The sequence below is a fragment of the Chaetura pelagica genome, unplaced genomic scaffold (assembly GCF_000747805.2).
Source record: "Chaetura pelagica isolate M959 unplaced genomic scaffold, ChaPel_1.0 scaffold315, whole genome shotgun sequence".
Lineage (NCBI taxonomy): Eukaryota > Metazoa > Chordata > Aves > Apodiformes > Apodidae > Chaetura > Chaetura pelagica.
Genome location: NW_009953187.1, coordinates 325744 through 340403, shown reverse-complemented (window position 1 = coordinate 340403; position 14660 = coordinate 325744). Strand labels below are relative to the sequence as shown.

General features: G+C 40.7%; 1 protein-coding gene across 1 annotated transcript in view; it reads left to right on the top strand.

The window, feature by feature from the left end:
- Nucleotides 1-14660, top strand: part of ARID1B (AT rich interactive domain 1B (SWI1-like)) — a 304313-nt gene that overhangs the window by 200760 nt on the left and 88893 nt on the right. Inside the window, 1 exon segment of the mRNA XM_009997342.1 lies at nt 985-1228. Within this exon segment, the coding sequence (XP_009995644.1) occupies nt 985-1228 (244 nt within the window).

Below are 14660 nucleotides of genomic sequence, written 5' to 3'. Positions count from 1 at the left end.
TAGTAACCTGCTCCTTAACTTATGTCTCACCAGTAGTCATGGAAGCAGAGCTGCCTTTGCACTTTTCAGTTTGAATGACATTTTCCTATGATGCTTTTCCTGACAGTTAAGGGGCACGCACTTGCTTTGTCACAGTGTTCTTGATCTTTCATGTATGATTTAACAATGATTTAAAAACAAATTGCTCCCAGTAATAATAAGGCCAGTATAACTCCGATGTTACAGCTTTAGGGAATATGCCCAGCAATTCCTAGTTAGTATTCAGATGTGCTTTGACCTGTGGATGAAATTTCTGATGGAAAATGCAGCAGTTATGAGCTGAAACAGCAACTGTTTAGCTGTCTGTTCAAATTAAATTAAGAGAAACTGTGAGTTGTACACTGGTTTTGGATGCAAATAGAGAAGTAACCTTCCTTGCTCCGAGGTGGCCAGTGGGTCCTGTTCTGCTGCTGAGGGCAGGCCCTCTTCTTGTGTCTCTTCTGCAAGGTGAAAGAGCTACATGTGAGTTTTAGAGGGTCTGTGTATTTTACACCGTTCTTCTCTCGCTTTGGTGATGGTTTAAGGAGTGAAGTATATAAGCTGTGATTGTAATGGTAGCAAACTCCAAAATGAAATAATATGTGAAAGTGAAACTGATGTATCATTTTCATTAGTTTTAGTATGCTCAGGCAGAATTTGTGGGATTAATTTTGAAAGCTTAATCCAGATGGAAAAGGTTAAATTCAATGTTGAGTGAATTTGGTTCCAATTCATTTGTTGCCCTTGTTGGTTCTTTTACGGGAAAGAATGATAGATTAAGTGGAGAATTGTGCATACTGTCTTCCTTTTCTGCCATCGTTTAACTACAGGAACCAATGTTGAAGACAACCTCTTGCCTATCTGCTGCAAGAAGTAAATAAATGGGCCTCATCAACATGCCAGTTCTTGAGTCCTTGTGGCCTGAGTTCATACAGCCATTGATGTTCTTTTTTCCTTTTTGCTCAGGATTTATCTGGATCCATTGACGATTTGCCGACTGGAACCGAAGCAACCCTGAGCTCAGCTGTTAGTGCGTCAGGCTCTACGAGCAGCCAAGGGGAGCAGAGCAACCCTGCACAGTCTCCGTTCTCCCCTCATGCTTCTCCACATCTCTCTGGCATCCCTGGGGGCCCCTCACCCTCCCCTGTTGGCTCTCCTGTTGGAAGCAACCAGTCAAGATCTGGTCCGATTTCTCCAGCGAGTATTCCAGGTAAGGTTCTTCCAACAAACAAAAATAAACCAGTAGAAAGGTTTATTAAATACATAAATACTCTTGTATTCCAAATACATTTATTTTCTGAGAATCCTGCGTTTTCAGGGCATTTTTCTGCAAAAAAATGCCTACTTAAAGCAGGGGTTAATTGCCTCTAAACTTCAGCTGCCAAGCCCTCAGAGTGTTCAAAATTCTGAATTTGACTCCACATAGGTTATTCGATAAATGTTTTTATCATTGAGCAAAGCAAATACTTGATCATAACTTTCATATTTGGTTTGTGTGTCATCTGGCTGGCATGTATTTCTGTTATTTACAGGGTCCCTTTTTTCATTTTACTCTGTATTTTTGTTGGGTTTGGATCTTGGACTTGTATGGTGGTGTCAGACACAGAGGATGAGGCAGAGATTTTCCAGCTCTGTGTAATGTAATTTTGGACATGAATACAGAATATTATATGAGATATTTCTTAATATTTGCAAAGGTCAACAAGTTACTAGGAATCCAGCCCCACCAATAATAATGGAAATGCCAGTAGCATGCTTGCCACTTGCTCTCTTGTGCCACGCATATGTATTCACGTACATTTGTAAATTTGCGGAAATCTGTTAGGACACCCAAAAGAAAAGAAAGGTATGTATTAATTCCAGTCTTACCTTGTCCCCACCCATCTGGTATGTTCCTTGCAGGGGATCAGGCAGCAGCAGATGAGTTTATTCTCTTTCTGATGCTCAAGCTTTTTATTCTTTTTTGACATTTTGAATACTAGAGGAATTCCTAAGAGTAGGAGAGTGCTGACGTTACCCTAGGGGTAAGATCAGTTGCTGACAAAACCATGAAAAAATCAACATGGAGCTCAGTTAGAAGAAACAAAAGCAGTGATGCCTTTTCATTAGATGTTCTGTAAACTAAATGCAGGTTAAAATTCAGCAAGTAGCATGTGTTTCAGTATACAGTACAAAGGTGTCTGTGTAAAATGTACATGCCTGATTGTATACAGAGGTTAAATTAGATAAGCAAAGGGGGGTAAGCTCAGTGCATGCAGGAATGTTGCGTATTAAATGTGGCCTGAGCCCTGATGCTGCATGAGTGCCCTGCAGGTATTTCTTCCCTTTCCAGCCACTGTGACTGGCAGCACATGCTCTGGTGGGGCAGGAATAGCAGGAGCAGTAACAGGAGCAGAATATTTGCATTATGTGCAGTGTGGTAGCTTTGTATTTGCAATCTATTTCCCAGTACGTGTTGCAGAGGCCCATCCCTGTTGTTGAGTGAAGCCTGATAGTCCACCTAGCTGGAAAGTTAACATTTTCCCACAGTCAGATTAAGGCAAGTAAATGGCTTGTCATTTTAGCAGCCTGATTGCTGAATAGGGAGAGGACAGTGTAACATTGAAAGTAGCTTCATTGTAGCCATGATAAATAAGGAAGGGAACAGGACAATGTGTAGGGGGAAGTAATAACATTTATGAAATCAACTGATTCCTGTGGGTTAAAAATAGAAGGGCTGTGAGCCCAAAGGTCAGAATCAGAGTCACTTCACTGCTTCAGCTGAGCCCAAAAGCTCCCTTTTGTGACTGGCCTAGTGAGAAGTGTTGCCTCCTCATACAAACAGTGCCACCGTTTTGCACTGTGGTTTTCTGCTCTACTGCGGTAAGACAAAAGCAACTCTTCCTCAGGAAGGATTTTTATGAATGGCGCTAAATCAAAATTGGCTGCTGCTCTTTCCCCAGCGTGGATGAGCTCCTGGTCTCTGCAGCTCTTTTGCTAAAGGTGAACTCCCAGGAGTGAGCTGATGCAGCTGTCTCCAGAGGGGTGCCGGGTGGCTGGTAGCATGGCTGCTGAAGCTGCTGCTGCTGTGTTTCTCAAGCTGCAAAATGACACGAGCAAGGCTGCTATTTAAAACCCTGCGACTAGTGGGACGCCGCTGGGTGCTGGGGCTTTCAAGCCATGTGAATTAGACTGTGCTTTCACCTAAGTGTATTGCCACCATTGTGTTTTGTTACTAGGTCTTGGGTAGCTTTTTTCATCAGCCATATTCACGAGACCCTATGAAAAAGTAATACAGAGCTCGTTTGCGTTTCTGTGGCTATTTGCAGTTTTCAGATTGTGGCTGTTTTTAAACACGGATTGTGTAGTACAGCGCCTTGCCTTTAGTAATTTTGTTCGCTGCTATTTTCCTCTCTGTTTTCACCCTACCCTTGTTTGTTCTGACCTCATTCCTCTCCTATTACCTCCTGCGATGTTGTGCCACAGCTTCTCCGTGTGACATAGATTGGCTCTTTCAATCATCCTCTCTCCAGCAAGTCATTGTAAAATGAGCAGCTGTTGTATTGCTGATAGCTGTGGCTAGGGAAAGCCAAAATGTTGCAGGGGGTTCTTGGTGGGAAGGCCGTTAAAATAAAGGTGTTGCTTTCCCAGGGTTTACTGGAAGAGAAGCATCCTTTTCCCAGTGCCTCCTTCCTTGCAACAAAATTGAAGACTAATTTAACATCAAAAGGGCAGACTAACAAACAGCCCCCTATTAAACCTTCCAAATGGCTGATTCTCTTCTACTGCCTGTTTAAGCTGTCTCCCCACCCCATGGCAAGCCTGCTGCCCTGCATCGTTTTCTGCCACACACTGTGGGTTTCACGGGAATGGACTGGCACAGGCAGCACTGACATTGGCACGTCCCTAGCTCAGTGGGCATATCCTTCCTGTCCTCTCTGAAATACTGGACGGATATTTTGTCTGGTAAGTGGCACACAGATATACACCCTTTGTTTCCATTCACATTACTGGAATAGACTATGGAGATTAACCCCAAAGAGCAAAAAAAGTAACTTCCATGGGTTTTGTTCAGAAAGATCTTTTTCTTTGAAAATGGTAACACTTCTCCTTCAGATGCCCATTCATTACAGGACTGAAATCCTACTCTTTTATGATTTTTAGGGATTCAAAATGGCATCTGATTTCTTGTTAAGTATATTGTTACTCTGCTTTGCCAAAAATCCAGATATCTTTATTTTGTAGCCATTCTCGTAATTAGGGTACGCATTCTTCCAAAGAATGAGATGTGATGCCCTGTGCTGCTTTGGGTCTTGAACTGTGCCTGGATTCAACCCTGAACCATTAGTGGAAGCTGATGCAGCACATCATCAAAATGCACTGCTGTTGCCAGAAGATTTAGTGGCTGTTAATTTCACTTTTCTGTCTTTTTTTTTTTTTTTTCCCCTCCTCCTCCAACCATTCCAGCTTACTAACAAAGCAAAAATGTAAATAAGCTAAACTCCCCTTTCTCCCCCCATCCCCAATTTTGATCTCACTGGCCAAAGGCTTTTGTCAGCTTTTTCTCCCTTGCGGTGTAAGCAGCAGAAATTTTTAATATTAAGAGTGCTGTGGAAGATTGCTGATAGGCCAGGAATCCCTTAACCCATGATGGACAAGTAGATTCTGTATGATTTAAAAGATTGTATTTTTTTTAAAGCTCTGCAGCAATTCGTATCTGTATAGAAGAGAAGGGTATACTATACTAATAGTGATTAGCAAACACCGTCTTTAAAAATACTGAAAAGGTGGGTTTTTTCCACATAGATCAGTACTTCAACTTGCACTTTCAGTATGTTACATTTACTTTCTGAACAAAAAAGCCAAATTTCAATCTGTTAAGCTTCACCTGCATTGTTGTTTTTATTATAATTGTACTGATGCCTTCCTTCACCAAGGAGGTTGGATGCAGCTGGAGTTAAAATTTTCAGGAAGAAATCCATGTGTGAATACTCTTTCTTAGGACTGTTACTGCCAGTTATCTTAATTTATGCTAGCTAGTGGTCAGCACACTCCTCTAATTAAAATGATCCTAAATTTTTAATTCTGTTAATTATATGAGTCAATAGATGTGTTTCGTTCAGTGATCAACTCTACTCTCTGCAAACCTGGAGGTCTTCCCCTCCTGTATTGATCAGCTAGCTAGCTTGAAATCCAGAACCTGTCAGAATTACAGCTAGCACTTCAGGCAGAAAAGGAGCAAGAAGGGAATGGGATGCCCAGAGAGAGCTGTAACCAGAAATCTGACGTTGATGTGCGTGTTAGTCAGTCTGTGGATAGACTAGAGTGCTGAGAGAAGGAAAAAAAGGGCAATAGTCTATGATAGTCCACAAGGACATTTTAATGCAAAAGTTTGAGTAGGAGTGATGCTTTCTTTCCTGCTTTACAAAAGGAGAAGCCTAAGAGTTGAACTACTTACAGAATTGGGTGCAGCATCACAAAGGCAATCAGATCTTGTTTTAAACAAGAATATGCAAAAATCTTTTGCTTGGATTTGAGCTATTCCACATACTTACTCCATTGACCACCACTAACTTGTATGGTATATGGCATGGACTCTCTTCAAACATTGCGGGAGAGACTACCATGTGAAAGTGAGTTTTTAATGCTGTATTTTTTGTTGAGATTTTAGAGATACCCTAAAATAATTGCAAAACAAGAAAGGGGGTAGTATCCTTGTAACATGGATATGATCCCCCTGTCTAGAAGGATTATTTTAACACATCTATCAATATTTCCCCCTTGGCTTCTCCGGAGGCAAAAATCTTGCAACAGCTTGTTGCAAGGAAGATGCATGCTGTTCTTTGGCATCCAGACCAGGAAAAAAAAACAAAACACAGAATGCCATTGACGTAGCTATGTTCTCAATCACTGCTAGTGCACAAAACATGTATTCAGCAGTTTTGCAAATCTAGAGTGCTTACAAGTGAAATATGTGAATTTTTCAAATAGCAGTACTTAAAAACACTTTCTTTTGAAGGGTCTGAACAACATTTAGAGTTTTTCTGCCTTTTTACACAAGGCAAAATAGTCAAATTGCAAGACACTGTAGCTCGAGGCATTGCTTCTAGCATATGGAACATCTAACCCGTGATACCTTTTAGAATTCAGCCCAGGCCACAACTGATGAATAATCTGTTGTCTCAAGGCTTTGTGAAATAACTAAATAGTCTCAGTCTAGTCTCTTAAGGAAAATTTATGCTACAAAAGGCATTATCAGAGCTGCTATCATACTTGCAGTCTCACCACAGAGATCAGGAAGGTGTCCTTCTCTGCAGAGGTGGTCTTCCCAGAACAGGTGCAGAAGATGAAATCAGACAGGGACACGCTGTTCAAGTTCCTCCTGTTTGGTTTTCCTGACAACAGAATGTTTCATATTCCAGCACCATCAAGATGCTGTTTTTTATCAGTGCTAAGTTAAGCATCAGATGGAATAAACAATAAGTCACTGATATCAGCAAGTCCTGGGTAGTTATTTTTAGGGACAGTGTTAGGATTTTTAGTAGGTTTTTTCGGTTGCTTAATATCTGGTTTATTCATGTTTCTATTTCACAGTTGCACATTTCAGTTTTCGTGTTTAGTTGCTGTGTAAGCCATTGATGAGCATTTCTGCCCTGTGGACTGAACATTCTGTAGAGTCTGGGGAGCACAGCACTGAGGGTCATCCAGCACCCTACAAAGGCTTCATGTAAGCCTCCTGCAGAAGGCTGGATTGGTAATGCTCACATCCCCACAGCTCAGCTCTGCCCCATACCTGGTTTGTCCTCTTTGTTGAGCCCTGCCAGGCCAGTTTTTGCCATACCAGCGATGGCTGAGCAGCCAGTGCAGCAGGACACCTGCTGTGCACGCCGTGGCAGCAGGCATACGGCAGGCCACTTCTTGTAGCTCTGTGAGTCATTGGTAGCCCCGTGCTGGTACAAATCCACCTAGAGTATGACAGCTATTGAAATCCAATTAAAATCTTTGCATAATGATGCATATGCTGTGCTTCACATAATAAAATTCAAATACACTTACCCACAGCCACCAAGATTTGAAAGGTATGTTTGTTGCTAGTTTTAGATGTATATTTTAAGGCCATTGTTGGACAGTTATTGTTTACATTTAATCATTAACCTGTTTAATGCTTTCTGACTTTTCTTTGCAAACCCACTTACAGATTCATAGAATGGTGGAGGTCATCCAGTCCAACCCCACTGCAATGAACAGGGACATCTTCAGCTAGATCAGGTTGCTCAGGTCCAACCTGACCTTATGTTTTTGTCAATAAATTTAATACAGTGTATATTTGGCTTTGAATGTTTGGATTTTCTACTCTGTCATTTGGCTACACAAATACAGATTCTCTTTCCTTATTTGTGTTGGCAAATAGGGCATTAATTTGCATATTATCATAAATTAAAAGGTTGTCTTTCACTCCCTCATTCTTTGCAATACTAAGCAGTGATTGATGAGCAAATGGGAAAAGTCTCTCACATTTCCATCATTATGTTTTTGTTGTTGTTGACAGATGGTTGTTATACCTAGATAAAATAGAGCAGAAATGTCTTAAGTGGTTTGGTTTCTGTGAAGGGATAGGCTGTTGCTTAATATCTGGTTTATTCATGTTTCTATTTCACAGTTGCACATTTCAGTTTTCGTGTTTAGTTGCTGTGTAAGCCATTGATGAGCATTTCTGCCCTGTGGACTGAACATTCTGTAGAGTCTGGGGAGCACAGCACTGAGGGTCATCCAGCACCCTACAAAGGCTTCATGTAAGCCTCCTGCAGAAGGCTGGATTGGTAATGCTCACATCCCCACAGCTCAGCTCTGCCCCATACCTGGTTTGTCCTCTTTGTTGAGCCCTGCCAGGCCAGTTTTTGCCATACCAGCGATGGCTGAGCAGCCAGTGCAGCAGGACACCTGCTGTGCACGCCGTGGCAGCAGGCATACGGCAGGCCACTTCTTGTAGCTCTGTGAGTCATTGGTAGCCCCGTGCTGGTACAAATCCACCTAGAGTATGACAGCTATTGAAATCCAATTAAAATCTTTGCATAATGATGCATATGCTGTGCTTCACATAATAAAATTCAAATACACTTACCCACAGCCACCAAGATTTGAAAGGTATGTTTGTTGCTAGTTTTAGATGTATATTTTAAGGCCATTGTTGGACAGTTATTGTTTACATTTAATCATTAACCTGTTTAATGCTTTCTGACTTTTCTTTGCAAACCCACTTACAGATTCATAGAATGGTGGAGGTCATCCAGTCCAACCCCACTGCAATGAACAGGGACATCTTCAGCTAGATCAGGTTGCTCAGGTCCAACCTGACCTTATGTTTTTGTCAATAAATTTAATACAGTGTATATTTGGCTTTGAATGTTTGGATTTTCTACTCTGTCATTTGGCTACACAAATACAGATTCTCTTTCCTTATTTGTGTTGGCAAATAGGGCATTAATTTGCATATTATCATAAATTAAAAGGTTGTCTTTCACTCCCTCATTCTTTGCAATACTAAGCAGTGATTGATGAGCAAATGGGAAAAGTCTCTCACATTTCCATCATTATGTTTTTGTTGTTGTTGACAGATGGTTGTTATACCTAGATAAAATAGAGCAGAAATGTCATAAGTGGTTTGGTTTCTGTGAAGGGATAGGCTGTTGCAGTTTCCAGTTTTTCAGTGGACTGTGTGTCACTGCCATTAGAGATATTTAAAGCAGCCTTCATGCTTCATGGTTTGTGTCAGACTTGACTAGACGGATACGTGGTATGTCCCTTGTTAGAAGAAGGAACCTGAACAGTTGCATATATGGCTTGAATTAATTCTGGGGCAGCTAAAAGATAGACATTTAACCTCAAAAGAAGAACATTTTTACTACTTCCAGATAATAATTATTTTAAAAATTAATGAAAAGTAGGATATTCTCTCTCCTTCTTAGGGACAGAATTCAAGCATGTTGAGCTGTGGCTTGAAAGATTCTAGCAGCCCTTTGACAGCATCACTCATAGACAGATAGGGAAGTCAAATTGCCAAGTGGTTTTGTAGAAGACAAACACAAAAAAACAACTCAATCTAGTGGCAAGCTTTTCTGTTTGTTCCCCATCTCCAGATAACAGTGGACTCAAATTATTGTGATGTGTTGATTGATTACAGCCGTTAAGTTTCTTAGTAATCAGTTTCATCACTTATTCTCAATTCACGCTTGCACCTTTGATTTCTCTTCCACAACAGGGTGATGTGGGTTGTCGTTGACTAATGAAGAACAGAATTGGTTTCGGCGTGAGACAAACGGAAAGCCGACACCAATCCCAAAAAGCATTAATCTTTAATAATCCACATCTGCATGTTTATAAATGATATAACCAGGGGTTCCTAACATTGATACTCCCCTTCCAAACAGAAGCTGACATAGAAGTTGGCATTTTCCAACTGCACGAGAGGCACGTGGCTGTGTGTGGTGTGCATGACCTTGTGGAGAGAGCTTGCTGGATGAAAGTTCTCAGTTGATTAAAAATACATGAAGAATTGCTCTGCTTCTGCACTGGTCTTTGGAGTTTATCGTTGTCGGGTGAGATGAAATGTAGCATGATAGATCTTGTCTTCAGGAAGATCAGACCCACCAAATGGTTTTTGGAAGCGGGTTTGCCTCAAGGTGCTTTTATTCTTTATGCATTCAACTTGCCCTTGTCTCCCCCATCCCTGAGAACCGATGAGACCAGGACTGTGTAATATGCAATAAGAAAAACTAGATTATCTGAGTTTGTTCCTTTTCAGGATAGTATCAATGAGAGCACATACATTTTGCTACTGAAATACCCGTTAATCACAGGCAGTGGACTAGTATGAGAAGTTACACGCAAGGCTAGCAAAACAGTCCCTTGCCACATAGCAGCACTGCTCCAGTTTCCACCTGCTTGCCTGAACTTGAGAGAGTCAGGCAGAGCAGGGAGGAGTGAAACTCCATCCCTGCTAGTCTTTTGCGTTAGTGCCACTGGATGGTGAATATTTATTCTGAGCAATTGTATCAAGGGAAAAGAAATATGGTTAAGAAATAGCAATTTCAGTTAACTTTCACCCTTTCTTCGGTATCTGGTATGTTTTCACACTGCAAATATTATAAATGAAAGTTGATACATGATTTTGTTAGAATTTGGCAATGTTAAAATTAGGAGTTACGGTTTCTATTAGTTGACAAATACTGGGAGTGTATATCTGCTACATTTGTTGCGCTTCTCAAGCTCTTAAAAACAGTAGAAGCAATGAGGAATAGATTAGAGAAAAACTCTTCTCATAGTTATAAATGCAGTCTAGAGAATGAGCATCAATAGTGATATTTTTTTTTCCTTTTGGAGCTTGTATTAACTCCCTAAATGAAATTCTGAAAGTTTAAGTTTCAGGTGTGTGGCAGGGTAGGTTTAATTTCTGGAAGTAAGAAATGAGCCAAGTATATGGAAGAAATACTACCCTGTCCTTTGTTAGGAGCTTTTAGATAGTTGGCACTTGGCATCAGCTACCGTTTTATATTCTGGTTAATTGACATTTTGTAAAGGAATTGAGACTGGTTTTTTGTCTAGTCAAAGCATATGCTTTTTGCATTAACAAACATGTAATGTCGTGTCCCAAGTAATTAAAAATTATTAAATCTGTGCAACCCTTTGCAGTCTTCTACTTCAGTCTGAATGCAAGCAACACTGTCATTTTTGTGAAAGGCTTAAAAGGACAGAGTAAGAAAATACGGTATGATTAGAGGGTTTGTATCATTCCCTAAAGAATATAGCTACTTGTTTTCAACAGTTGCACAAATTTAAGAAAATGTAATTTACGGAATCTAAAAGCAATTCAGAGGCCCCCATAGAGGTGTGAGAGAAAGCGCTGGGCAAGCTGGGGCCACAGCCTCTCCCAACCCCTCTCATCCCAATTCACGCCGTCGCTTTAGAGGGACACAGTGACACAGAGCGCAAAACATGTGGAGAGGTGGTTACATGAGACTTTAGAAAGGAGGAAAAAAAAAGATTAAGTCAGTGGCTGAGCTTTGAAGAAGTCTGTCTAGTGCAGAGCAGCAAGCAAGTGGGGAAGAAAGGAGCAAGCGCCTCAACTAATCTTTCTCCTGGGGACCCAGGTGGACAAATTGGCAACCCTGTTCGCAGCCCTCCCCCCACTCCTTTGTAGCGTAAGAACTGCTAATCGGATCCATGCTGCTGCAACTGTGGTTAGTTATTAACAGAATAAAAGCAGATTTCTTCAAAAGAACGGGTTGGGGAAAACGGCTATACAAAATTGCAAGGTTGTTAGAATCTTAAATGCACAGCAGTTGGTTTTCCCTATTCTGAATTAGGCGATGAATATGGCCTTTCATCTGTCACTGTGCCCGTTTCTTCAGAAGGCAGCCAAACATTAAGCTTCTCAAACAAAAAGAAAAAAAATTTGTTCGAAAGAGGAAAAATATTGGGGAGCAGGAAGAATAGGAGAACGAGAAGGAGAAATCAGGTTTTGTTTTTATTAATTTGGCCTGGTGAGAGAAATACGAGCTTGCCTGCTCTATTCAGTTCCTGCGTGCCAGCCACTGTGAGCCACCATTTCTGAATGCAGGGATTAGAGAAGATTTAACTGGTTGCTATCCTGGGCTGCACCATTCTGGATCAGCCTCCAGCAGAAATACCCTGGGCTGGGAACTCTCCTGAGCTTAATGGAAATAATGCATTAAATGAACAAGGAGTTAGGCAGAGGTGGAAGTAGGAAGAATTTGATCCCCTGAAATGAAACTTCTCATAACTGTAAAGTGAAATTACAGGCCTGGGGTAGGTGTTATTGAGGATAGAGAAGCAGTGATCCCTAGATTTAGACTGATGCATGCCTTCACTTATATAAATAAATAACTGATACGTGCTTAATTTTGAGGAGCTCTACTGCCTTCCTGCTTTGCAGCAGGATTTTGAAATTTGTTGGAGAGGGATAGTTCTGGGGCAGACAGGGTACTTGCTGTGGCCTACTAGAAATTCATTCATTATTTGGGTGAATGACAAGCCTTTTGAAAATTCTCATTAACAGCTTGCTTTGGGCTTAATGCCAAAATCTCAGGAAAAAAAAAATGCTCTGGTGTTTTACTTCGGTCCAAACACAGAAGTGACTTCTGGATGGGGCGTGGATGAAACAGACCCTCTTGAAGTGGCTGCTGCTACTCTCCCTTCCTCTCCCAAGCAAAGAGAGCTTTGGCCTTAGGGGGCAATGCATTTCCTTCCCTGCCCTTTGTCCACTGTAATTTTAGGCAGTACTAACAATTACTTCACTTTATATACTCCTGAGTATTTGTTGAAAGTCTTCATACCTTACTCAGAGGTTACACAATCTAGGAATAAAACTTGGATGTCTAATTTGGCAGACTCCAGTTTCAGCTACTTAATTATTTTTTTAAAATAGTCCATAATATAATGAATTATTCTCAAGTGAGGATGACATTTGGACAGCGTTCCATGAGTAAAACCTTCGGACTACACACTGAATAATGAGGATGAAACAAAATATGAATAACTACCTCATCCTGTCAGTGTCAACCTTGCTTTGAATTAAATATTGTATCATGTCAAACAAATACCTTCTGGTCATGAAATTAAGATGTTTATGCTATTGCATGTGTGCAGAGAAGAGCCAGCACAGACCACCTTGGCTCAGTGTTTCATTTTTTAATGCAGATTTGAGAGCAATTTAGCACTTAAGTTATAGAGACATCTCTGGAATTTGCTCACAGTCCTTGATTTGGTAAATGTAACACAAATATGAAAAAGACAATGGAATGTAACTTTTCAGGATTAGTAGACTGATAATTATGTACTTTCATGAGAAGATAAGTATTTTTTTAAAATTTTTGTTGATTTTACATGAGTTGTGAGTGACACTTTTGTATGTTAGAGAATCTTACATCTTTGGAGCACAATGCAGTTGTTTTAAGAGGTAATGTGGAAAATCAGGGCCAGACCAAACAGCAATCTTGATAGCTTTTCATAATGTGGAGCATCAGTAAGTGTGGTTTAAATTGATAGTCTGTATGTTTATAGATGCTTTGCTGCAGTGGAACAAACCAGCTGCTTGTGATCTTGTCTTCAGCAATTCACACAGCCAGCCACTAAAAGCATCCTAAGGCCTAAGGGCTTGGTTCCATGCTCCTAGGCCAGAGAGGTGGAAATCGGTGTGGTGAGCTGGCCACAGTGGGTTACCAGCACTGCTGTTGCTAGCAAGGGGTCACTAGGTGCAGCATGGTGCTGAGCAGAGCCAGAAGGCTTGGTTCAAGCATGCTAGACTCTGTGTTCCCCCTAGAGTGGCTCCACGAAGCCACAGCTGCTGTATCCAAAAGGGTCCTCATGTTGCTGGCCTTCAAATCATCTGTGCTCACATTAGTGTGTGGATACAAGGAAGATTTTAATATATTGCATATCTTAATTCGGGAGAATATGCAGGCAACCCTTGTTTTTTACTCAGATGAATAAATAATTTAAAAAATACTGTTGATACAACAGGAAATTTAGTTACAATGCGTAAATTAAGGAAGAAAATAATCTTTCTTCTTATGGGGTCATAGGCTTTGTAAGATGAAAGCGAGAACACAAACCACATGACCAATTTCCCTTTATGCTACCCATAAAAAAAATTATTTCCTTTGAGGTCATTTGCACCTTGCTTCCAATTTCCTGAAAACCTCATTTAAAATAATCTCATATAGAAGCCTATTTATGATCTTTCATTTCTGATGTAGGGATCCAAAACCCAGAATGTCCCTTCCAGTCTGTGAGCCTTTATTGTCACATAGACTGTGTGATATAATCCCATTATTTTATCAGATTTCATCTTAATCACTAGGTTTCCTGGACCTCATTATTCCTAAAAGGAAGTTGTTTCAAATTTCAGTAGTGGTTTGATTATCATCCTAAGCATTGTGTTCTTTTTCCTCCCTGACATTTAGCTGCAAATATTTTTTGTAAAAGAAGTTACAAAATCACAGCTTTAGGTTTTGCAATGCTAAATAATACACACTATTTCAGCCTTCTGTCACGTCATGCAGGAAGCTGTTCATGGTTCCCAATCCAGTCAGCATTAGCCTTTCTGGTTTGTCTGTGGGAAGGCACACAGGTGGCACATTAGCAATGGTGTTAGGTTACCTCTGCTGGAAGCAATTCTCCTAATTCATTCTGATAGTAAATTTGTTTGATTCAGGCTGACATCAAATGGTCAGTCATAACCATTTGTATGTTGTAACAATTTTTAGTTCAGCAAATGTGGACAAATTTTCCTTCCTTTTCTTCTCCTATTTCTAACTCTACAGCTCATCAGTCAGAAAATGTGTTTCTGGTCTGTGAGTAGAAATGTTTGCATTTTTGTTACTCCAGCCCAAAAGGTGATCCAGTGTCTTAGACAGTTATTTTGGTCATCTTGTGTATTGTCTGAGATTCGCTTCTGTGTAATCAGCCAGTGTCATTGATCCATTCCTAAGTCTTATTTCCTAAATTAGATTGAGAGCTGACCCAAAGACAACCCACCAGATCTTTAACTTCTGACTTCCCTCCAGCCTTTCCCTTCTCAACACAGCCTGCCCTCCTATTGCCCAGTTCCTCATGACTCTTAAAATTCCTGTGCTGCTCTCCCT